Source organism: Aptenodytes patagonicus, chromosome 8, assembly GCF_965638725.1.
Source record: "Aptenodytes patagonicus chromosome 8, bAptPat1.pri.cur, whole genome shotgun sequence".
NCBI classification, from domain to species: Eukaryota; Metazoa; Chordata; class Aves; order Sphenisciformes; family Spheniscidae; genus Aptenodytes; species Aptenodytes patagonicus.
In genome coordinates, this window is record NC_134956.1 from 9,370,745 (window position 1) to 9,394,577 (window position 23,833).

Sequence of the window (23,833 nt, forward strand, 5' to 3'; positions counted from 1 at the left end):
TAATCGATGTAATAGTTCTGGTTTCTGAAAACCTTTAGAATTGAATATGGAAAAACATTTGATTAAATGGTTGTATAGCAAATGTAAAAATTGTAGCTTTTGTTTAGTATGGAGCAGAGAAGATTGACATTTGACAAAGAATCATAGAAGTTTAAAGATACATTTTATTCATTTTGTCTACTATTTTAGAATACAGTAATAATTTGTCTCTCCATCTTGCTACATAACACAGACCCTTTGATTTTTCTTGGATCTGTGTTGTGTGAAGAGGAGAAAAGAAGGCTTGCTCTTCTGGTCAAATATTAGTATGCTTGGCTAGAATATAAACTGTTTCAAAATATTGTTTGACTAAAAACTTACAAAGACATTTTTACACTGTACTTTGTTTATCTAGGTGTCTTTCTTGCAGCTTTTATTTGACACATTCCTGAAGGAGCAAATAGTGTTTAAGAATCCATAACTGATTTTGTAGTGTATTCATCCCAAGATGCATTTGTGCATCTGCTCAGTGTTTTCAGTATGTTTTAATACTAGCTTCAGAGGTTTTGAACCAGCTGAATGTTTTCATATCTGTGAGGCTTTTTCCAACTATTTTTTGTTTGAGTAAAACTTCCATTCTACTCAAATTGTGCAAACGGTCTTTTGTGCAAGGAAGAAGTGCTACACAAGGATTATAAAGCACTACAGCAGTATGGGACCTTTGATTTGAGACTTGTCATGCTGATAGATAAGTGTGCTGTCATATCTGATACTTGCACATTCGTACTATGTTGATATTCCCAGGAATATAGCGGTAGAGGTTTAGTTTATTATATCCCAGTATGACTGTAATGCATTTTACATGCTAAAATGTTTCTCTCTAAAGGTTCTCATGCCTCCATTTGTTGTATGCAAGAAGCATGATGTGTTGATAAAACTAGGAGGTCTTTAACATCTCCTGTTCAAAGCATTATTTGTTGGTCCTTATTGCACTGTGTCATGTAACTAAGTTGGCCTGTTTCTATAATTCCGTGTCTCTCTGAATATCTGAGCAATAGGAATTAGACATTTCTCGTGAAACATTAGTTTACAGGTTTACGTGGTCTTGTGTTTTAAACGGCTTTTGTAAAGATTTGTGAATAGGTCTGTCCTTGAGAAATTTCCATAAAGATGACTTTTATTTCCAAGGCTGTGCCTTGCCTTTGTTATATATCACTTTGACAACAGCTCTGCTAAAATTGTCCCTTTTGGTATGTTCTGCGTAAAACATTTTACAGCACAGTTGGCTTCATTTAGCACGTTTGCTTTCTTTTCCTCTAATTTGCAGTGTGTTTCACTGGCTTCCTGTATTGTTTGTCATGACACTTTTTCCTGCCCTGCCACTTGCAGAGGTTTAGATTTCCTGGTTAGTGATAGTCACTGTTCCATCAGCCTGTGCAGAAATTTCTTCTTGCCATGTGTCAGAACTGGCTCTTTTTTTCAGTATTCAAGACTAATTTTGCTTCTGTGATGAAATTGCAGTGCATATAGGGCCACTATTCAATTTGGTTAATTCCTATGTTCTGAGCATTTGTTTTCTCTTTCCTACTTGGAAAACTGTTTCTAGCAGTGGTTTTTCATGTTGTTCGCCCTGTCTTTCATTCACACCCTGGCATCCTAGAGTTGTGTGGTGTGGTGTTTTCTTACTGATCTTTTGCATTTCATAGTCTTCAATTCGTATCCGGCAAAAATGTGGAAATGAGTGTGTTTTTCTGAAAATACAGAAATATCCTGGTATCTGTGGTCACATTGATTTATGGAGTGATCATCTGTCAGGATTCCTGGGTTTTGACTTTAGTTCTTAGTTCTCCTCAGCTAAAGGCCTCTTAGCAATTGCTGGGTAGGCAATCCTATTTTGTTAGACTGTGCTGTGTTAGTGATAGGTGTAACTGCCCCATGTGCCTGGCTTCTGTGACAACAGCTCTATTAAGGCAGCATCTTTCTAGTTCTTCCTGGGATGGACAGTAAGTGAAGCCTTTGACTTTTGCTCCAAGTTCCTCCTTTAATTTTTAAAAAAAGTAATGCTCTGTATTCATAGATCCTGCTTATATTCTGTTTCCAGAGCTTTGCTCTAACCGATTTGCAGATCTGCCCACATACTGTTTGCTTTTAGCTGTTACATCTGATAAGTTAAGCAGGATCAAACCAGGTCGGTAGCCAAATGGGTGACCTCAAAGGTACACTGATTTGCTGCAGGACATTTTCTATAATTCATTAGGTGGCAAGCTCTTAGCAGAGTCAGAAGTGAATCTCTATCCCAGAACAGTGTTAGTGAGGAGTTTGCAGCTGTAATTCTGGCTTTCAAATGAACTAAAGTTGAATCTCAGACCACCTTGTTCACCCCGCCACCCTGCCCCCCACCCCCCCCCCCAAAAAAAAAAAAAAACCACCCAACCAACCAAACCCCAAACCCACTCATGAAACTCAGCATAAACAAACACATCTGGCCATACTCCAATTGTTCTGCTGCCACTTCAAAGGAGAAGGGGAATGTTATTAGGGCAATGTTGGAAGCTGAAACAACTAAATACCTACTGCTATGCCTCTATACAGTCATGCACTTGAAGTCTTTACCACCCCATATACATATGAGGAGGGAATGTGATTTCTGACATTGGTGAATGGTTCTCAGGACATGCAGCAAAATGGACAAACACCTTCTTTTGTGTCTACAGATGGCCACATGCTTTGATCTGTGAGCTGATACATACACATTACCCAGTGGAGGCAGAGGGAGGGGAAGAGAGAGAAAAAAGCAAAGGCAGTTGCCGAAATTGGCATCCAGCCCCAGCTCTTGAATATGTTGGACCACCCTGAAAAGCATTCATATTAGTGTTGAGTAGTATAATTATTAGATTGTTGGTGTATGTCCCAGCAAAGTATGTGATTTTGTTATTCTTTAAAATATGACCAGACTAAATATGTTGTCAGTGGCATCAACACTAAGCTAATATTGTTGCTATCTTTGAGCCAAAAGGATGCTGGATTTTGTATTCCTTTTCCAGTGCTTGGTCCTGTAGGCTGTGCTTGTACTGCTTTGTTGTATGACATTACTGCTCTGCAATGTTAGGGGCTGCCCTTGAGGTCATCAGGTATTACAAGAAGGAACACCATTTTTGATGCCAGCATCTTTGACAGCTTTCCAGGAGAAATTAGTGATTATATTACAATGGTAATATAATAGGGGAAAAAACCCAGGATCATTGGTAACATTTTCTCTTGGAAATAAAACAGAATATGGCAAGAAAGAGAAGTATTCTGCATTTTCTTCATAATCACTGAATTTCTCAGTGGTCTCCCTTATTTTCTGTAAAGCTTGCTGGAATAATAAGAAAGCAAAATGCATCATGTATGTATTAGTTTCGTTCCATAGACTTATTCTACTCTAGATATTTTTATGGATTCTGTGACTTAAAATACATTTCATTACAGTGCTAACCTTTGGCATGCTGTTACCCATCTCTCAGCCTGCACACCTTGATCTCCTTTGTTGAGACTTCAGACCTATTTCTTTGGGTCAGCAGTATCTGTGACAGCAACTTAATTGCTACATGCATTTGTACTGTTCTTTGCCAATTATGTTTCAGATTTGTGTCAGTGTACCTATTTGCCTGGGGCCTGGTTTTATATTAAATATCAGTAGGAAACAGTTAACAACTACACAAACAGCAGTGGAACAAAATCCCATACAATTGCAAGCCAGCCCATCTAAAAGGTGAGGGAAAGGGAGTATTTTAATTATTTTAGCTGTTACTGCCAGGAAGCAAAAGCAGAAATGATGTTTCAAGAATGGTGGCAGAAGCTATTTACACTTATTGTCTTTGAACCCCCTAACATCACGTTAATGATTTTGCATTTATATTAAGCTTTATCTTTTATTCTTTTTCTCCCTCCCCAAATTTCTGAATATTCACAAGCATTAATTTACCACTATATGTAGCTATAGACATATAGCTATTTTGGGGATGCAGATGACGTTCACCAGTAATATAAAAACTTAAGAATACTGTTTCTAAATGAAGTAATGGGGGCAATTTAAACAATTTAGTGTAATTACTAAAATTGGAAGTTGCCCAGAACTACAAGCTTAACAGATAGGTTATTAGAAGATGAGTGTGTAACGTTTTAATGAGGATATATGGTCAGAAACTCAGTTGTATTTAGGATGGTGCATGTGGACAGAGATGCATCCACATAACAGTCATCATCAAATTCAGAACAAGGAGCTCGGGTTTGAAATCGTTCTGCCTGAAGATACAGTAGCCAGTAAAGACGCGTGATTTCCACGTGAAGTCTGTAGGCTTGCAGTTTTGTACTCTAAATAAATTTTTTCCCGACTTCACTTTTCTTTGTATTCAAAGGATTAAACTGAGTGTGACCTTATTTGCTTTTTTATAAAAATGGTTGATGCATAAAATGTAACTTTTGGTATATTGTAAAAAAAGCAGCCAGTGTAATATATATGCAGGGTGTAGGAAGGTAGTGAATTCTCACCGGGTTTCATTTTGAAGGAACCCAGTCATCATAGATCACGTTTTAATTGTGCCCTCTTATTTAAAATGCCTGCTTAATGCTCCTTTTAGCTAAAAGATTCCTATTAGTTTCATCACTGGATTAATGTTTATGGTGATCGGCATTTGGATGATTAGCGATTAGTGTTGTCAACCTAATGCAGAATGCAGACTCAACCAATCATGCTCAAGGAAAAATTCCTGATTATATTTCCATGGAGTTTTCTAATCTGTAGTACAGATATATAAACATGTTAAGTGGCTAAAAAAAGTAATCCACTGCTGTGGTGGCATGGATATTTTAATATGAAAATTTTTAAAGTAGCTTTATATATGTATTTTTTTATAGAAATACATTTTTTCAAATGCCACTGGAAGGATTTCACATTCAGTTTAGAGCTTAATAGGTGGACAACTAAAGTTGACCTTATGGAGCTGGAGTGTGTACAGAATTTAAAGAAAATTATCATTGGGTTGGGAGGCAGAGTGAAGGTTCTGCTTATATGAGTAGCACTTATAGCACAGATTCATTGGGAAAGGGCACTAAAAATTAGCCTCTGAGGAATCCAGAATAGAAGACATCTGATGAACTGATGATATTATAAAATACTAAGGTACAATGTGCAGTCTTGGAATGAGATCCAAATGTGAGTTGCTAAGAACCACTACAGTTTATTTTAAATATAAATTAAGATAGAATTATTCTGTTTGATTGGTTTGGCTTTTCCCTAATCTTGATGATTGAAGGGTATATGAAGAGCTTATTGTTCTCTAGAGGCTGAGGAAAGGTTCCTTGTTTTTCCTCTAAACAGGCTTTTCTAGCAACACTTCCAAGAAAAAAAAAAAACCAAACCAACCCTCTGAACTATGTTGCTCTTTTCAAAGATGACTTAAACTTATCACCTTATCTCAATATTGTAATGCTGAGTCTATAATGCCACTGTGCTTTTTAGTGATTCAGATACTCCACCAGAACTTGTGTATAGAGGCAGAACCAGGATAACAATATTCGAACTAGTACTGGGAAGTTCCAGTGGACTGGGAATAGGATTCTCATTTTAGTGTTTCACTTCTCATGTAATGTCTAAGTGCTGAACAATGGATCAAAATTTTTGGGTGCTGAAATAGGAGCATATTTTTACAAACTGATGATAGATCCCAGGATAGACAGTCTTGACAGTTAATTAGTGATGTCTTAATCACAGCTTGTTCTTGGAGTAACTGCAGACTTGGAAACAATGGGGCAATGGATTTTGCCAGCTAGGCAAAACTGAAGTAGTACCGTTGGACTAGTGACATTGGTTTGTTTGATATGTGTCTGGTTGGACAGATTTTAAATGTATATTTCATCTTCAGGAGAAACAAGTAACTATATGAGACATGTTTTAAAAACAACATCTGTTTTGTTGGCCTTGCTTTTTCAGCAGTCCATCTATGTCAACCTAAATATTTAGATGAAAGCAACATTCAAAGACTTGTAGCTGAGACATTTCCCTTTTTCTGCTGTTTTTCTTGATGAATGTAAGGAAAGATAACAATTCACCTTTTTTCCACTCCATTAAAATCACATTCTAAGCAGTCTTCTGAAATCAGTACAGCGACATTATTTTGCAAGCTAATGGAAGCATTATTCAAATGCTTGAGCAAATGTTACTGTGTATTCATGTATGCACACTTTTACAAATGAAATAATACATCTGTGATTTTAGTTCTGTTTTTTCCTTTCTGTACTGCTGACTTCACATACAGATTGAATTGGGAATATAGTATATCTTAATTGTTTGTCTTAATCATCTTTCAAAAAGATGATTCAGTTTGAAATTGAGTAACTTTTTAAGATATGTTCATTTATTTCTGATTTCCCGCTATCTAACCAAATCTGCATCTTAAAAACATACTTGGGCAGCCTGGGTTTTTAGGAATTGATAGATGGGGATGTTTTAAATAGAAATAATTTCTTTTCAACATCGAGGATTTGCTTTGTATTTCTCTTTCTATGGGAATCAAAAATAATGAGGTATTTGTTGTGAAATCTGGGTTCAGTGTTTTCCAAATAACGATTAGTGTTGTCATGAGATTTTGTGTTTGCACGTATATCATAATTCATTGAAGTGTGAAATAAAAGCTATTTCACTTTCTGTTCCCACATGTGAAATTTCAGATATAGTGAGAATGGTCTTACCAAGTTGAAGATTTAAAAAAAAAAAAAAAAAAGTGTTGCCATGAGACATTCTATGCATTTAGGGAAAGTAAATCGAGTAAACAGTCTATTATTAGATTCACTCATTTATGTCCTCCAGAACAAGTGGTACAGTAGTTCCAGATAGATGGTCTAATGAGCAATTTTAACTTATCTAAAAAACCGTACTTGGTGTCTCTTCTGTATTTTAACCATACTTCCATTATTTAAGTGTATCATTTATTTTGAATCACTTAATTGACAAAGGAAACCAAAAGATGTTCTGCAGTAGTTTGCAGTCACTAGATTTTTGGGTTCTGAATAAGCTGAAGATGACAGAGTTCAAGGGATGCTATTTAGGGAAAATCGCTTTTCTCTGTTTTTTTTCCGCCCCCCCAGATCCAGCCATTGTAAATGGAGTTTATTGGTCAGAATCTTTAAATAAGGTGTTTGTTGATAATTTTGATCGTGACCCTTCTCTCATCTGGCAGTACTTTGGAAGTGCAAAAGGATTTTTCAGACAATATCCAGGTAAGAAGAATATGAGTTCTTACTTAAAATGCAATAAAGATGCTATGGCTCCAAATTTCCACTGAGTATTGTCACAAATCATGACTTTCACAGATACTTCCAGGTTTGATTTTACTTCATCTAGTTTTCAGAGAGAGATATTTCTAATTAACATTTACAATGTTCTAAGTTTTTTCTACCAATTTTCATTTGGAGGTGAAGCCCTCAAGATAATGCATGTACTCGTATAAATTCCTATTCAGATATACATATACCCACATATGAAAAATAGCTTCTAAACAGACTGTGGAGAAGGAGCGCAAAAGGATTAGACCCTTCATATAGTACTGAACTTAAATAATGTGCTCTATCGATGCATACAGTAAGACTTAATTGTACTTTATTGGTCAGTTTTTAGACTTCCACTTAGCCTGACATGTTCACATTTAAAGATTCAAAACCTTGTTTTAAAGTTTACTTTCACACCAGTTGTAATAAAATGCAATTAGATCACTTGTATTATTTCTATAGAAATAGGTTAAAATATATATTGTTACCTATTAAGTTTTATGTTTAATCACATACTAAATTTACTACATATTAAATAAACTAAAAAGCTAAATAAACTGATCCTCAGCTTCTGTAACTTTGGATCAGGCCCATAGTGGGAACGGTTCCTTTGGCTGACATGGTTTAGCAACCCATGTTTTTTTAAGTCTGAAGTCTTGTGACTTGTGAAGTTTAATGTGAGCAAGTTTGCTGTAAGCCTGTATGTCTGAAAGTGACTGAAATTAATGGCTACTACATCTGCGTTAGTTTTAGATTATAGTTCAGTTCTCAAGCCCCATGATACTTCAGGGGTAGAAAAAATGTCAGTCCTTATTTTAAAGGCTGTTTCTTGTTTTGTGCTAGAAAACGAGTGTAAAAAGCAGGAAGGTTTGCCCTGTCAATTTTTTTTGCTTGGAGATGTTTTTATCATATTTCTTTTGACCCACAACTGGGAGATATTACCTTTCCTGTGAACAAAACATCAAGTGTATGACCCGTGAGTGAAGAAGTTAGTATAACAGGACCTGTTGAGATCAGCCATGGGTAGTAAGTGCTCAAGGTTTGAAAGGGACTTGGCAAGCATGTGATAAAGCTTGCCAGCATCAATGACCAAGTGTGACAATACTTTAGTGACAGTCATATGATGAACACGGTAGACTTGAAGAGGCTTTCACCTTAAGGTAGGCTAAAAAAGAGTGAGAAAAAAATGTTGTTTCTGGTGGCCCTATTTTATTAAATTATTTTTACAGCATTTCCTATGTTATAACACCATTTCACGTTAGATTAAACTATGAAACTCCATTAAGTGCCACTTTGCCCCAATACCACAGATACATTTTGAATAGGTACTGTGAAAATGTTGTAATTTGATCTTTTTATCTGTTTTTTTTTTTTTAAACAGGAATTAAATGGGAACCTGATGAGAATGGAGTCATTGCATTTGACTGCAGAAACAGAAAATGGTAGGCAATAGATGACTACCAGTGTTTAAGAAATTTGAAAAGAAGAAAAGTTCAGTATTTGGAAGAACAAGATGTTTTGTCTTTTGTCTTAGGTACATCCAGGCAGCAACTTCTCCAAAAGATGTGGTAATTTTAGTAGATGTCAGTGGCAGTATGAAAGGACTTCGCTTGACTATTGCAAAACAGACAGTTTCATCTATTTTGGATACCCTTGGAGATGATGACTTCTTCAATATAATTGCTGTGAGTGTCTCAGGATTTTTCTTCTTTTTTTTTTTTTTTTCTTCCATCATTTGTTGCTATCTGTCATGTTTTACATCACACAATACACTTGAAAAATGTTGCAGGCAGGTGATGGATATAAGATGACATCTGAACCAACTGGACAGATAGTTTGATTTTCCAATGAAAACTTCTTCAGGTGACAGTGTTTTCAAACTGTTTTTCTATGAGTTGCAATCTGAAACCCCTTAAACAACTTGTCTTGACTTTGGGAGTTGCAAAGAATAGTAATCTGTTTTGTAGCTTGCCTGAACTTTCTACATTACCTTAATTTTTAACTTTGGGGTGTGTCCTCCTCCCCTGTCCCATCCCCCCTCCCCCCCTTTTTTTTCCCCCTCACAGCTTCTTCAGTACAGTGCAAGTTGCAAAATGGTTAATATGTAAGAATTAATAGAACCAGATCTTAGCTTTTGCTGAAGCTTGTGTGGCGTGATAAAATGCCAACATAGCTCCTCATTGTTCATACTTTCCTCAGTGTGCATCTGAAATGTATGTGTAAGTCATGCAGAGGTATTACTGGTGCTTCCTAACAGTTATAAATTAGATGATCAGTAGTTCCTGTTATTTGTGTATGGTAGTTAGTTTTCCATGGTACAGGTACATGTTTTAAATCTATGACAATAGGATAGTTTTACAGTATATAAGAGTAATGGGATTAATCATGTAGGTAAGGATGGCTTTAAAAAGTCCAAAACTGACATCAAAACTATGCTTTGGCTGGGGGAGGAGGGAGGGGGAGAGGGAGAGGAGGAATTGGTGGTTTTATAAATTCTCCTTTGCTGATATTCTTTTGCTAATACTTTATAAATATGTGGTTTTATCATACGCATAAACAGTAAAAATGTCTTCAAACTCTTGAATGTTAAGGATGATTTTGGCCTTATTTTGCTACGAGGGAGGTGCCCTTTGTGTACTAAAATAAATGACCCCAGTGACACCAGTGCAAATCATTGAGATTGTATGGAGAATGAAGTATATATGCCTGAAGTATATGTGCATTTACTGCATTTTTAACAGTGAGCAGTTAGTTCAGAATATCTTTCATATTAATCTCCTTGCATGATAATTGCATAATTAGCAGAAACTCATGTAGTAGAAAGACATAATTACACACTGTATCAAAAAAAAGGTTTACTGCCCTTCAAAAAAATTATGTTTAACTGTAATCGAAATAACTTTTGTAAGTTGAAAGAATGTTTCAACTAAGTAATTATTAAGACACTTGACCAGCCATTTTTCGGTGTATAATCTCTGTGTTTATCACTAGTTATGACGGTTACTGTGAATGATGTAGGAATAAAAAAAATAAGTGTTTTTTTAAGTGAAGTTTTTTACTTTGGGAAAACCAAAAGGCTCATCTATAACAAAAAAATGTAAAAATGTATGTAACTAGAATCCAAAGTAATGATTTTGCCTAAGTAATACAGCAGAAATACTGTGTAAATACTTCAAAAAAAGCAAGTATGAAATAACTAAATGTCATTTTTTTTTAAATTTAGACTTTAATTGAAAATGAACTGAGCTGTGTGTAAAACAGCATGGAGTCACAGAATTTTTACATAATTTATTGCCAATTAACACAAACTTCTAATCACTGATTCAGCGACTGAGAAAAGGAAAGAAACACCCAGTTGAGCCTTTCCTCCCCCTTGCCCGGGCTCAACTTCTGTCCAACACCTCCCCTCCCTGCGCCCTGGTCTCAGCACCCCTTACCTTCGCTGCCATTTTCAGTCCCTCCCGTCTCCTGGGTGAGGTGCTGGGCGGTGTGGGAGGTCGAGGTCCTGTATAGGTTTCTGTCAGTAGCTCTGTGCTTGTTCGTTTCTTACTGCCGCTCTTTGCTGCTGACTGGTTTTTCTCTCGTGCTCTTTGCTTTTCCCTTCAGTGTGGGTCACCCATGGGCTGCAGTTCCTCAGAGGTGTCCCCACCTCAGCCTGGGTCACCCATGGCCGCAGTCCCTCGGGGGTGTCCTTGCCCCGGTGCGGGTCACCTGCAGACCACGGTGTCCAGACGTGCACCCCTTTCAGCATGACACTGTTCCAGCTGTGTTTCCAAATGTTTCCAGCCCCTGATGGCTGCTTCTTTACGTGAAGGATGCTGCAGCCTCCTCAGGCTTGCTGCTGCAGTTTTGGCGCCTCACAGGTTGCTCAAACTGGTGTTGGTGCCAGCTGGAACCGGCTGTGACCAGCACAGGGCAGTTCATGGCCCTCTCCCACACAGGTTGCCACTGCAGCTCTCTCCTGCTTACACCTAATATGTAGTTTGGTTAGAATAAGAAATTCTTAATATTTAGAAGGATACGTAATTACTGTGGTAATTATAGCATTTGTCTGAGGTAATTTTTTCATCTGAAGGTTCTTTCCTCTCTTTTAGGATGAACATGCGTTTATTTGTTGAAAGAAGTAGAAATAGCAACTGAGAATGCGATCTTATTCTTACCACCTCAGCTGTTCAATTTCATTAGGACACTGATGGTTTAGTTACTATGCAAATATGAACCTGAAATTATTCACTGCATTGAAAGAGGTACTGCAGAAATGCAGGGGAAAACAAGGAGACCATGACAGGAGTGGCAATGAGTGGGTAAAGTGCTGTCCTGTCACCTTGAAGGTATCTTGGAAGAAGAGTTTTTAAGGAATTATTTTGGACTAAGTGTCACAATATAATCCTTGCTGTCTCACAAGGCAAAAAAATAGTAATGTAAAGAAAACACAGAATTTGTTTGCTTGGAATTTTCAATGAGGAATGGCATAGGTAGGCTGGGGCTGGATTATTAACTCCTTTTAAAATTTGGTGTATTAGAGGAAGACATAGCGAGGGTACACAGTAAAGCCAGGGTTACTGTGTTCTAAATGATCAGCAAAAAATACTTCTGAAGCACTGCTCTGAATAAGTGTCAGCAGGGTAAATGATCTTTGTCAAGACTGGAGAGGATGTTTCAGTGTGATCAAAACACAAGACAACAAAGCCCACGCAAGAGGCTTCTTGGTGTGAAAGCACTGAAAATCCTGTATAGCTTTTATCTATAGACAAATGTTTGAGTGAGATTCTATCTTGCTCTTTATAATTTAGACAGAGCCTGGTGATATGAAAGCGGTTTCATTTGAAGGTAAGATACACATATGTCCATATGAGAAATCCCCTTTGTAACATAGATCTGTCCATATATAACAAGTCTCTGTATCTAGAACTGGCCAGCTGTGCAGTGTGTGGAAAAAATAGATCCGCTGTGCCTAAATGTTGAAGACTTACTCTTCACATAGCACACAGCTGATACTTGCTCACACCGATTGTTCTTCTGGAAGGCCTGTCCAAATTGTTGCTCTGTGAGGACTGCTGGACATCTGGAAGCCTGAGACAAATGACCAAGTACCTCTTTCTCTTCCCAGACCAAAATTTGAGGTAGAATAAGAGCTTTATGTGGGAAATCTGTACAAACAATACACTTACTAGATGAAGCGAAAGTTTTGAGCCTGAGTGATTGTCAGGATGGCTTTATTACGCACAGTGATTAATGGATTAATACTTGCAACAGAAGACTTCTGTGAGGAACTTGGTCAGGAATTAGGGGTCAAATAGGTTAAGGAGTCTCTCCCTCCCTCTCCCCCCTGCCCCCCCTGCCTCTCTCCCTCCTCTCTCCCTCCTCTCTCTTTCATTCTGACAAGAGGGGAGAACCCTAAAGCATGCCTGCATTTTGAGGCAAAAGAAGGAAATGCAAGGAAAATAGTGATGAAAGATGTGAGAGAGGACTTACAGATGAGCAACAGCCAGAATGAAGGCAGTGGAAGGGTTACACAAGCAGATGAGAAACTTTTGTGTTTGTTACAGTAAGAAGGAAGAGCACTTTAAAGTTAGCCAAAAGAGAATATGAGGTTAGAGAAGCTGGACTAGTGTAATACAAGGCTCTGTTGACAGTGGGGGTCAAGGATGGAAAGGAATTGAGCATTGAGGAAGTCAGTATCTATGTCAGTGAAAGAAGAGGAAACAGAACTTAGCAGATGAAAAAGTGAAGTCAGAAAAGCATTTGTGCAAAATTTGTGGTCATCAACTCTAGTAGTTTTTTACTCTCCCTTTACAATATTTCACTGTACAAAAAGTTTTAAAGCTTTTCAATTTGCTTTTCAGGTTGCTGTTATGCATTTCAGTATTCCATACACAAAAAGACATTTAGGATTCTCATTAACTGTAATGGGAGTTATGGTCGCTACATACTAACATCGTTAAAAACTCAATTAACACTTAGAAATATGCAGAAAGATAGCAAAAATAACCCCAGCCAAGAAAGAACAAAACCCAAAAGCCACTAGCAGTACATTAGCTGGGTTGTTTCATATCCATTTGATTTTTCACTAAATATACTTTAAACTTTTAATGTATATATAGCAGAAAGCAGAATTCAGTGCAGGTCTTTCCAGAGAATAAACATAAAAGGATGATGTTAAAAACCATTTTAGCTTTCATGGGTAGGTTGTTGCAAAATCTATCTGAAATTGATGGACTAGATGATTGAATTGCAAAAAATTGTTGAAATACAAGAGCTATTTTGTGCTGCCTATGTTAAAATTTAAGGTCAGTTCACTGGTGCGTGAACAGAGATGCCTGCAACAACAAGAGAAAAGGCATATTTTTCCAATTCACTTTGAAGTATAATTCCAAGTCATGCATTAAATTAACAATATTATCATAAAACGAGTACTAATTTTGCCGAATGCTGAAATTTTTAAAATGCTTTTATAAAAATGTAAACTCTACATTAAATTAACAAAATATTAACTAAGCCAAGAATGTTAAATTAATTTTAATGCTTTAGTCACACCATTTTAGCAAACTTGATTAGAATAAAAGTATTTGTTAATTCAAAGAACAGTAGTATAGTTCCCTGTTTTTAATTTGTAGAATTTTCCATTATAAATGGTTTCTGTGTAGTCTCATCTTTGGAGTCCTTGTTGTCATATAGAATAGATTAAGGATAAACTTACTTTTCAGCCTTTTTGAATAATCAGATTCTGCACAGCTAGTGTGTGAGCAGGCTGAGAAAGAGAAAGGCAGCCAATTGCTAACCTCCATGATTGCTCCAAGCAGAGGGCTGAGCTTGTGTGCCACTTGTTGCGCATGGTAACACTAGTGGAACTTTGGAAATATCAATTCCTTTGGTTCCTTTTCTGGATTGGCTTCACTGGTGGATCTTAGGTTAGGCTGTATGGGATATCTGAGTATGCCTAACATGGCGTGAAATCTTTTATCTGTGTATTGTTGCACAATAAAATGTGAATTTAATTTGTTTCTGTGGACCTTGCTCCAGACAGCTTAAATATGACAAAGGATAAATATGAAAAATACTAAGGTAAATGTAAACTACTTGTGTAGATGTGCTAGAACCATATGTATCTCACATTTTCAGAATATGAATAGTATCTGATTATACAATATAGGTCAGCAACTAACTAGCTGTATGGTTCCTCCTAGTTTAGACTTTAGCCCACTCATTTTATTTTATGCATGTTGTGCAAAGAAATAACTAGAGTGACAAAATAATGTGAACTAATAAAACAGATAAATGTAACTAAATAAAATAATAATTAAAATCAATGTCATCAAATGTTGAAATTACAAGAGAGTTGAAAGTAGACCGAGGTTTTAGAAGAGGAGCTCAGAAAGGAAGGTAATTGGTTTTTACTTCTCTCCCTCCCTCCTTCAGCAAAACACAAGCTATTTGCAGCTATTGCACACGTATTAGTGCTCTCAGCTATTGCATCACAGCTATTACAACTATAACATGCAAAGATGTCATGTGCAGGGTTATGGAACTATGCAACACTAGGAAATATAAGAGAACAGGGTAATGCAAGACTCTTGAAAAGCAAAATGCAGGCTTTTACTGAGGTAAATTAACAAGACATCTATACTTGGGTATTGCTGGCAAAGTCAGCAGTTACTAATCAACCTTTTGCTTCAAGATCAGGAAGCTATTTCACTAAATAGAAAATTTTAAATGTCATAGAAAAGCTGCAGAACTGAGTTCAAATTGCTGATAAGGTGGTGGGGAAGGGGGGTGGAATTTCTCCCTTTTCCACTTCATAGAATCATAGACTAGTTTGGGTTGGAAGGGACCTCTGAAGGTCATCTAGTCCAACCCCACTGCTGTGGGCAGGGACATCTTCAACTAGATCAGGTTGCTCAGAGCCCTGTCCAACCTGACCTTGAGTGTTTCCAGGGATGGGGCATCCACCACCTCCCTGGGCAACCTGTGCCAATGCTTCACCACCCTCAGTGTAAAAAATTTCTTCCTTATATCTAGTCTAAATCTACCCCCCTTTAGTTTAAAGCTACTCCCCCTTGTCCTGTCGCAACAGGCCCTGCTAAAAAGTTTGCCGCCATCTTTTTTATAAGCCCCCTTTAAGTACTGATAGGCTGCAATAAGGTCTCCCCGAAGGCTTCTCTTCTCCAGGCTGAACAACCCCAACTCTCTCAGCCTTTCTTCATAGGAGAGGTGTTCCATCCCCCTGATCATTTTCGTGGCCCTCCTCTGGACCCGCTCCAACAGGTCTGTGTCTTATGCTGAGGGCTCCAGAGCTGGACGCAGTACTGCAGGTGGGGTCTCACCAGAGCAGAGTAGAGGGGCAGAATCCCCTCCCTCAACCTGCTGGCCACGCTTCTTTGGATGCAGCCCAGGATACGATTGGCCTTCTGGGCTGTGAGCGCACATTGCTGGCTCGTGTCCAGCTTTTCATCCACCAGTACCCCCAAGTCCTCCTCGGCAGGGCTGCTCTCAATCCCTTCATCCCCCAGCCTGTATTGATACTGGGGGTTGCCCTGACCCAGGTGCAGGACCTTGCACTTGGCCTTGTTAAACTTCATGAGGTTCACGGGGGCCCACTTCTCAAGCTTGTCCAGGTCCCTCTGGATGGCATCCCGTCCCTCTGGCGTGTCGACCGCACCACTCAGCTTGGTGTCATCTGCAAACTTGCTGCAGAGGGTGCACTCGATCCCACTGTCTGTGTCATTGATGAAGATACTAAACAGTACCGGTCCCAATACGGACCCCTGCGGGACGCCACTCGTCACCAATCTCCATCTGGACATTGAGCCGTTGACCACTACCCTCTGGATGCGACCATCTAACCAATTCCTCACCCACCGGACAGTCCACCCATCAAATCCATACCTCTCCAGTTTAGAGAGAGGGAGGTTGTGGGGAACCGTGTCAAAGGCCTTATAGAGGTCTAGATAGACAACATCTGTAGCCCTTCCCATGTCCACTGATGTAGTCGCTCCATCCTAGAAGGCCACTAGGTTAGTCAGGCAGGACTTGCCCTTGGTGAAGCCATGCTGGCTGTCTCGAATCACCTCCCTGTCCTCCATGTGCCTTAGCATAGCTTCCGGGAGGATCTGCTCCATGATCTTCCCAGGCACAGAGGTGAGACTGACTGGCCTGTAGTTCCCCGGGTCTTCCTTTTCTCCCTGTTTAAAAATGGGGGTTATGTTTCCCCTTTTCCAGTCAGTGGGAACTTCACCGGCCTGCCACGACTTCTCAAATATGATGGATAGTGGCTTAGCAACTTCATCCGCCAGTTCCTTCAGGACCCGCTGATGGATCTCATCGGGTCCCATGGACTTGTGCACCTTCAGGTGCCTTAGATGGTCTCGAACCTGATGTTCTCCCACAGTGGGTGGCTCTTCATTCTCCCAGTCCCCGCCTTTGCCTTCTGTGGCTTGGGCAGTGAGGCTCGAGCACCTGCTGGTGAAGACCGAGGAAAAAAAATCGTTGAGTACCTCAGCCTTCTGTGTGTCCTGGGTAACCAGGTCTCCCATTTCGTTCCGGAGAGGGCCCACATTTTCCCTAGCCTTCCTTTTATCCCCAACGTACCTATAGAAGCTTTTCTTGTTGCCCTTGATGTCCCTGGCCAGATTTAATTCTGTCAGGGCTTTAGCTTTCCTAACCTGATCCCTGGGTGCTTGGACAATTTCTCTGTGTTCCTCCCGCCCTCTGTAGGCTTCCTTTTTGTGTTTGAGTTTGTCCAGGAACTCCTTGTTCATCCATGCAGGCCTCCTGGCGTTTTTGCCTGACTTCCTCTTTGTTGGGATGCATCGCTCCTGAGCTTGAAGGAGGTGATCCTTGAAGATTACCCAGCTTTCTTGGGCCCCTCTTCCCTCCAGGGCTTTGTCCTGTGGCATTCTGCCAAGCAGATCCCTGAAGAGGCCAAAGTCTGCTCTCCTGAAGTCCAGGGTAGTGAGCTTGCTGTGCGCCCTCCTCAGTGCCCTAAGGATCTTCAACTCCACCATTTTGTGGTCACTGCAGCCCAGGCTGCCCTTGAGCTTCACATTCCCCACCAGGCCCTCCTTGTTGGCGAGAACGAGGTCCACTTGGAGAAGGAAGTGATCATCGACGCGTTCCAGGAACCTCCCGGATTGCTTATGCCCTGCTGTGTTGTCCCTCCAACAGATGTCGGGGTGGTTGAAGTCCCCCGTGAGGGCCAGGGCTTGTGAGCGTGAGGCTGCTCCTGTCTGTCTATAGAGGGCCTCATCCACTCAGTCTTCCTGGTCGGGTGGCCTGTAGCAGACCCCCACCGTAATGTCACTTCAAAGGTTTGGCGCAGTTAAAAGAAAGGCATCACAAGTAACACTGCAAAACACACTATGACAAGGAGAAAGAAATGGAATATATGCTATGAAGCACAAGTTGGGTATTTTACTAGAAGCTGACAGTTGCGCTAAAGATCTTATCAAGTGGATTTGCTAGTTTAAGCAGCACACACTGCTTGAATGCTTTCACATGTTGCATCAGAATTCTACAGTTTTCATGGACTTAAGCAGATGTTTGCTGTTTTGGGAATTTCTTTTGGAACTGAAATAATTTTGTCCAGTGAATTTTTCCATCTCTTCATATTTGTGTTTTTTAAAAAGAAAAAAAGTGTATACAACTAGCAAAGAGTATAAAAATTAAAATAGATCATAAAAATGCACCCTTGCAAGAATTCAAACTGTCAGAAGCTGCTATACCCTTTTATAGAAAGGTTTTTCTTACTATGCTTTCTTTTGTATCCGTACAGTAGAGGAAGAACTGCTAACAAACAGAACGCTTCCAGGTTATGCTTGTTATCCATAGAACACTGTTACCTAAAATACTCATTTACACACCTTGGCATAATCCAGTTTCTTCTGCCATACATAGCAGATTACTTAACGTATTTTTGATAGTAATAATCTCAAGGTGAATTAGATGCCACAAATGCAAATAGTGTCACAATTTGGCTGGGTTTCAGAAGGATGAATATTTGTGTTCTTATGTTCATAGTGACAATGAAAGTGCTTTGTCCACGTGCCATCTATGTAATCCTGCTGTTTCTGTGAGAATGAACATTTTTATTCATCCTTTTTTGAAGTAGGTTGATTCTGTAAAATGGGGCTGCTAGGGGTCTTAAAGCATGTTCTCTGTGAAAGTGTGGGCATCCTTTATACTATGCAACTGAATAACACTAAAGGCGTAGTGGGAAGCTACTGGGAATCTGTCTGGGTTATGGAGCAGCTAGCAGACATGCAAGTTACATGTCTATGGCAATAGCCTGATGGTATGAGTTACTCCAAATAGTAGTTAAAATAAATCTTACAGAAATCTAATGGACTGAAATTATGCTACTTAGATGCAAGGTCTGATAGAGTAGGAAGTTGTTTCATCTATTTGCTGGTGGTGATAGGCCTGGAAAAACAAAATTGTAGTACTACTACAGCATTAGGAAATTCTGAGTTTGCTTGCATGCGGATGTTTGAAACTGAGACTATGACTGAGAGACAGGTAGACTTTAGTATTTTATTGCATGTTGGCCAATTACAGACACTGTGCTTGGTATCATATAACAAAAAGTATGTATGTTAATATAGTTTCCAATGACAGCTATGGAAATCGAGCTAACAGGCTTAACCGGAAAGTATATTGATTAAAGAACATGCTGAATAAAACTGTGTGAAGACAGGAAAAAGCTTCGGAGTAGGAGCTGGTGTATCCGTGTCTGTTACAGATTTTCAATTTTTTTTTTTTTTTACAACAGAATGGAATATAGTCTTGACTTCGGCCTATAATAAGAGATGCTGTGTAGATTTGGCATTATTATTTTGCAATGACTGTCAGGAGATAGATTGGAAAGCAGTCTGAAGAGAGAAACTACAGGGGACAGTATAGCATTTATCAGATCAATAAACTGTTATGACACTGAGATGCACATGGGACACTCCCGGTGACTCTGAAGTGTTCTAGAAGTCTGCCTTGTTTTTTGTATTACCTTTAGAGCAATAGATATGTCCACAGGCTCTCATATATAGGAATAACATTGGGAATAAAATAATTAAGGAATCATGCAAATCTGCTGCAGAAATTACGTGTAAATATCTTTCAAGCATTTTTGTTTGTTTCTATAAAATCAACCAATTACTATGTTGATGCTGATGTAAATAGCCTGTATAACCAGCAATAGTAAGTGGAGTTACTCTGGGTTTGTGTTTCCTTATAGCTGAGGACTGAGTCTAGCACAATGCCTCAAGAATAACTTGATGCAGTTCAAATTAAACACTCTTCCCTATGCAACGGGAATTAGGTAATTACGAGTGTGGTGAGTAGTGCACTGTTAAGATAATGACGATGACAGGTGTCCAAAGTGGAACAGGTTGCAGGGGTCTATGGTTAGACATAGGTGCAGAGAAAGGAGTGGTGTTAAACTGAAGAGAGTAGAACAAATTCAGAGCTACAGGCAGAGACAGTGAGAACTTGCAGTGAGAGAGAACCTTGTCTAAGCAGCATTCTGTAATGTGTCATTGTAAGGCTTCTTTTATTCCCAGTGAGATGGAGGAATAAGGGAGTAAATGCATATATTAATCTAATGAAATGTTTTTCCTGATTATTTTTGACTTAACGTGTCATCTTTCGTTGTTTACTACAGATGATCCGATTCACTTAATGCCTGTGAAAGGGTGAAACTGCTTAAAGCCTAAATGCAAAGGCCTTATAGTTTGATCGGTGATAACTTCTAAAGTAGATTAAATTAATGAGAGGAGGAATTAAGTTAAAACTCTATCTATTCAACTAATGTAGAATTTTGAAGGTACTTCTGTATTAATTTGACCTGTGTTGAAAGGTTTAAAAGATGTAAACAATCAAGTCCAATTTTCAATCAAGTGACTTAAGCATCCATGAGTGTGCAAGATCTACTGACTGCAGATGAGACTTAGTTTCTTTTAATGCTTAAGATGCTTCTGAAAATAGGACTGGGCTATCTACCTTAGACCTTGCAAGATAAGCAGATAATTTCTTAAAGATCTGTCACAGCTTCGTGACTTAGTGTATAATAAGCTACTCTGCTTGACTGAAATTCTGCCTATTGTCAGGTATGTCCAGGATTGATTCAAGCTTACAGACTTTTTGGCGTAGTTTTTCCACTATTAACCTTCCAAAATGTTAGCCAGTGCCTCAAATATTTGTTAGGACTTTTTTTGTATGTAGCAAAGAATTGGGAGTTGTGACTGTGATGTATCAAACATGACCTCTTAATACTATCCAGATTTCAACTTGAAGGATACTTATGCCCGCTGGTGTTTATAGTACCCATTAACTCCACCTGAGTGTTGGCATCCATTCAATTAAATGCTCCTTTTCAAAAGTATAAACCTCTGAAACATTGAGAATCATGTAAAAGAAAAAAAAAATACCACAGCCAGTTTTAAAAAATGAACCGAATCCTTTTGTTCTTGCTTTATGTGCATGTTTCACTGTAGTTCTAAATCATTAAATTAAATTGTATCTTTCAAAGCTTTTAATTAAAATTTTCATCATACTTTTTATTTCTCTCTGTAGTATAATGAAGAACTTCACTATGTAGAGCCATGTCTGAATGGAACATTAGTTCAAGCAGACAGAGCCAACAAAGAGGTAAGGAATAAAAGTAACAAAACAGCAGAGAGATAGGAAGCAGTGCGTAACAATGTGCTATAATGATCTTTTCCTAGTACAATGCATTCCATTATTAGAATTTATTAATTATTCGCCTTATGCCATTTCAAAGGAGTCTTATGTGACTCAGTAGAAAGAAAAAGAAATAATCTTCTAGTCAATTTGATTGAATAAACTTAATGGAAAAATACAGAAATCACTGAAAATATACTGTTAATAAAGTTTAGTAATTATTTTAAGTAAAATACTTCAGTTGCTTTAAATTGAACTATTATTCTGTTACCAAAAAATTACTGAGGAAGAGATTGCATTCTTAAGTCAAACTAACACTAAAGTTGAAACAAAATCTCAAAACAAATTAAAACAAATACAGTACTATGTGAATAAAAAACTTTAGCATTCCAAACAGGTGTGTCAAAATAATGATGCATTCATTCAAGAAAGTTCGGTGAAAGTGTTCTAATTAATTACATCCTGCTGGCATTTTTCAGAAAAAAAATTACAGTGATTTCAGTGGAAGTTTTATTTGAAGGGAGATTGCAGTATGAATCTGCAGCTTGAAGTTTAGTTTATTGTCTGCCATCCAAATGCAGTTGCTCTGTGCAAGCATTACTCCATCATACTTCTTAGAGGGGTAAGGTAAGATTATTAATGCCATGTAAACTTACGAAATAAGAGTTGAAAAGTCCTGTGTTTCTTGTTAGAGGGTAAGGCCTGTTAAAATAAGCCACTTGTGTTATTATAGAACTTCCCTGCTAAAGCTTCCTCTCTTCTTAAAGTGACTTGCCCACCTATACTGAGTCTTGCTTATGGCCGGAGGGGGCAGCAGTCTTGCATCTTTCTTTAAATACTTCTCTCTCTCTTTTTATTAAAGGCAAATCAGAAGAGTTTCAGCTCAGCACTGAATTGTGCTTAACATTCAGCGTGGTAGTTCATTTTTGCTGAAGAAGTCAATGAGATGTTACAGGAAGTAGAAAACATAGCTCTGAAAACACACTTCTAAGTGTGTCAATGTTAGGTCTTTTTATGTATACCAAGACAAAATGAATTTGTTCTCATTATGCTGAACTTGACTCCACTGTATTACTCACATGAGTTCTTTGCATTTTACCTACATATACACCTACATTCTACAGGAATTATTCTTCGTGGGCTGCTTCCTTAATATACTTGAAGTTTTCCACTGTTGATTCTTAGATTATCTAAATACCATTTGGTCACTATGTGGAATGGCATGAATTGTTTCTAATCATTTAGTGTTGAGGTCCCTTATTTGTGAACTGTGATGCAGTTTTCTAAATGAGCGCTTTATTGTGGGTGCATCTAATGAGCCATATGAAAGCTGTGCAAGTTCTAGACTTAAAACTAAAGATTCAAATATATTGCCCAGATGTACTGTCTGGAATTAATCCTACTGTTAACCTTTCCATGACTCTGCAACTGATCAAAATGCAGATTACCATATACCCATATGTTACTTGATGTCAGATTCATTTTAATTTAATTGATCAAAAAGTTTTTATGCCACCCAGATGATGCTCAGATTTTATGAAGTGTTCAGTTATTCAAAATAGCTAAGTAAATTTCATATTTTGTTCTTCAGAGTAAGCTTCAATGTAATTTCTAGTTAGCAAAATTTATTTATTTATTTATGGAATCACTTTGTGCTTTATTTTGCCTATAAATTGAATAATACATCAAAGGTTTTGGAGAATAACTAAGTCTGACCTTTTTTCCAGTTATTCATATTAATGAGCTAGTTATTGTTCTTTCCTTGAAAGGCTAGAACTAGAGAATAAACTTGAGATAGGTAGCGTGTAATAGTTCTGTGTATTTTTATATACTATGTCTTTGTCAATCTTGATTTGTTTCTTAACTTCTGTGAATTCATATGTTCTTACTGTTTTTCTAGTTTGTGTAATGAAGTTAACAATTTATTTGCCTAAGCACTGGAAGGCACAAAAGTGCCATTGTCCTGAGTATAGCTCAGAGAATAAAGTAAAGACTGTCAAGGAGATGGGTAACCGCTTAATCCTAAACGAGTAATTCAGTTATCATGCTCCTGAATTCTTAGTTACAAACAACTTTCTGAATTGTCTGATATTGTTGTAAGAGGTGATACTGTGTGCTCTGAATATACCAACACAGCAAATACTACCTGGGAGCCTCATCAAAAACTCACTGAATTTCCTGGAAAAGTTTCTCTTGAATTCATAGTCTTTTGGTCGGGTCCATAGAAAAAAGTTGTCTTAAAATGTTGTTACTATGCTCATTCCAAAACTGGTCAAGAGCTATCAGGGTATTTAGCTGTGTTTTGGAACTCATCATAAGAATTCAATCATTTGGGCTGTTACTTTTCATTTCTGTGAGTCTGACAGATATACCAGGCTTCTCCTGTAGTTTTTTTCTGTGTAATTGCCACATGTCCATTGTAATATCAGATGACAGTAGATGAAATTACACTTTCTCAACCAGTCTTACAAGGTAAATACTCCTTTGCATGTTCACTGGTAATAATAGCTCTTTCTCTTGTTTATTAAATGATAAAACAAAAACAAGAAAAATATTGCAACAAGCGCTGTAACGTGTTTTTTCAAACAGCCATTATCAACATATAACCATAAGTTTCTGTATTGGCAAAGTAGAGCGGGTGATTGACAGGCAATGTTTTAAAATATATGCTGTTGTTTCAGTTTATGTATGTATACACATGCCTGATTTTTTTGAAGTCCAACATAGGTCTGAAGATGTAACTGTATATTCCTTCCAGAAATTTCTATTCGTTATCTTTTAATGTCAAATATTCTCTTCAATTGAATGGGAGTAAGGATGACCACATCTATTACTACCAGTATAAGCTCCATTAGCACCAAAATAAATACAAGTA

General features: G+C 38.1%; 1 protein-coding gene across 3 annotated transcripts in view; it reads left to right on the top strand.

Annotated features, from left to right (window-relative positions):
• The window catches only part of CACNA2D3 (calcium voltage-gated channel auxiliary subunit alpha2delta 3), a 479,723-nt gene that overhangs the window by 198,415 nt on the left and 257,475 nt on the right, over nt 1-23,833 (top strand). For all 3 annotated transcript variants that reach the window (XM_076346275.1, XM_076346276.1, XM_076346277.1), the window contains exons 6-9: nt 7,108-7,239; nt 8,669-8,729; nt 8,822-8,972; nt 20,851-20,925. In XM_076346275.1, coding sequence (XP_076202390.1) covers nt 7,108-7,239; nt 8,669-8,729; nt 8,822-8,972; nt 20,851-20,925 — 419 coding nt within the window. The remainder of the gene's footprint in view (nt 1-7,107; nt 7,240-8,668; nt 8,730-8,821; nt 8,973-20,850; nt 20,926-23,833) is intronic.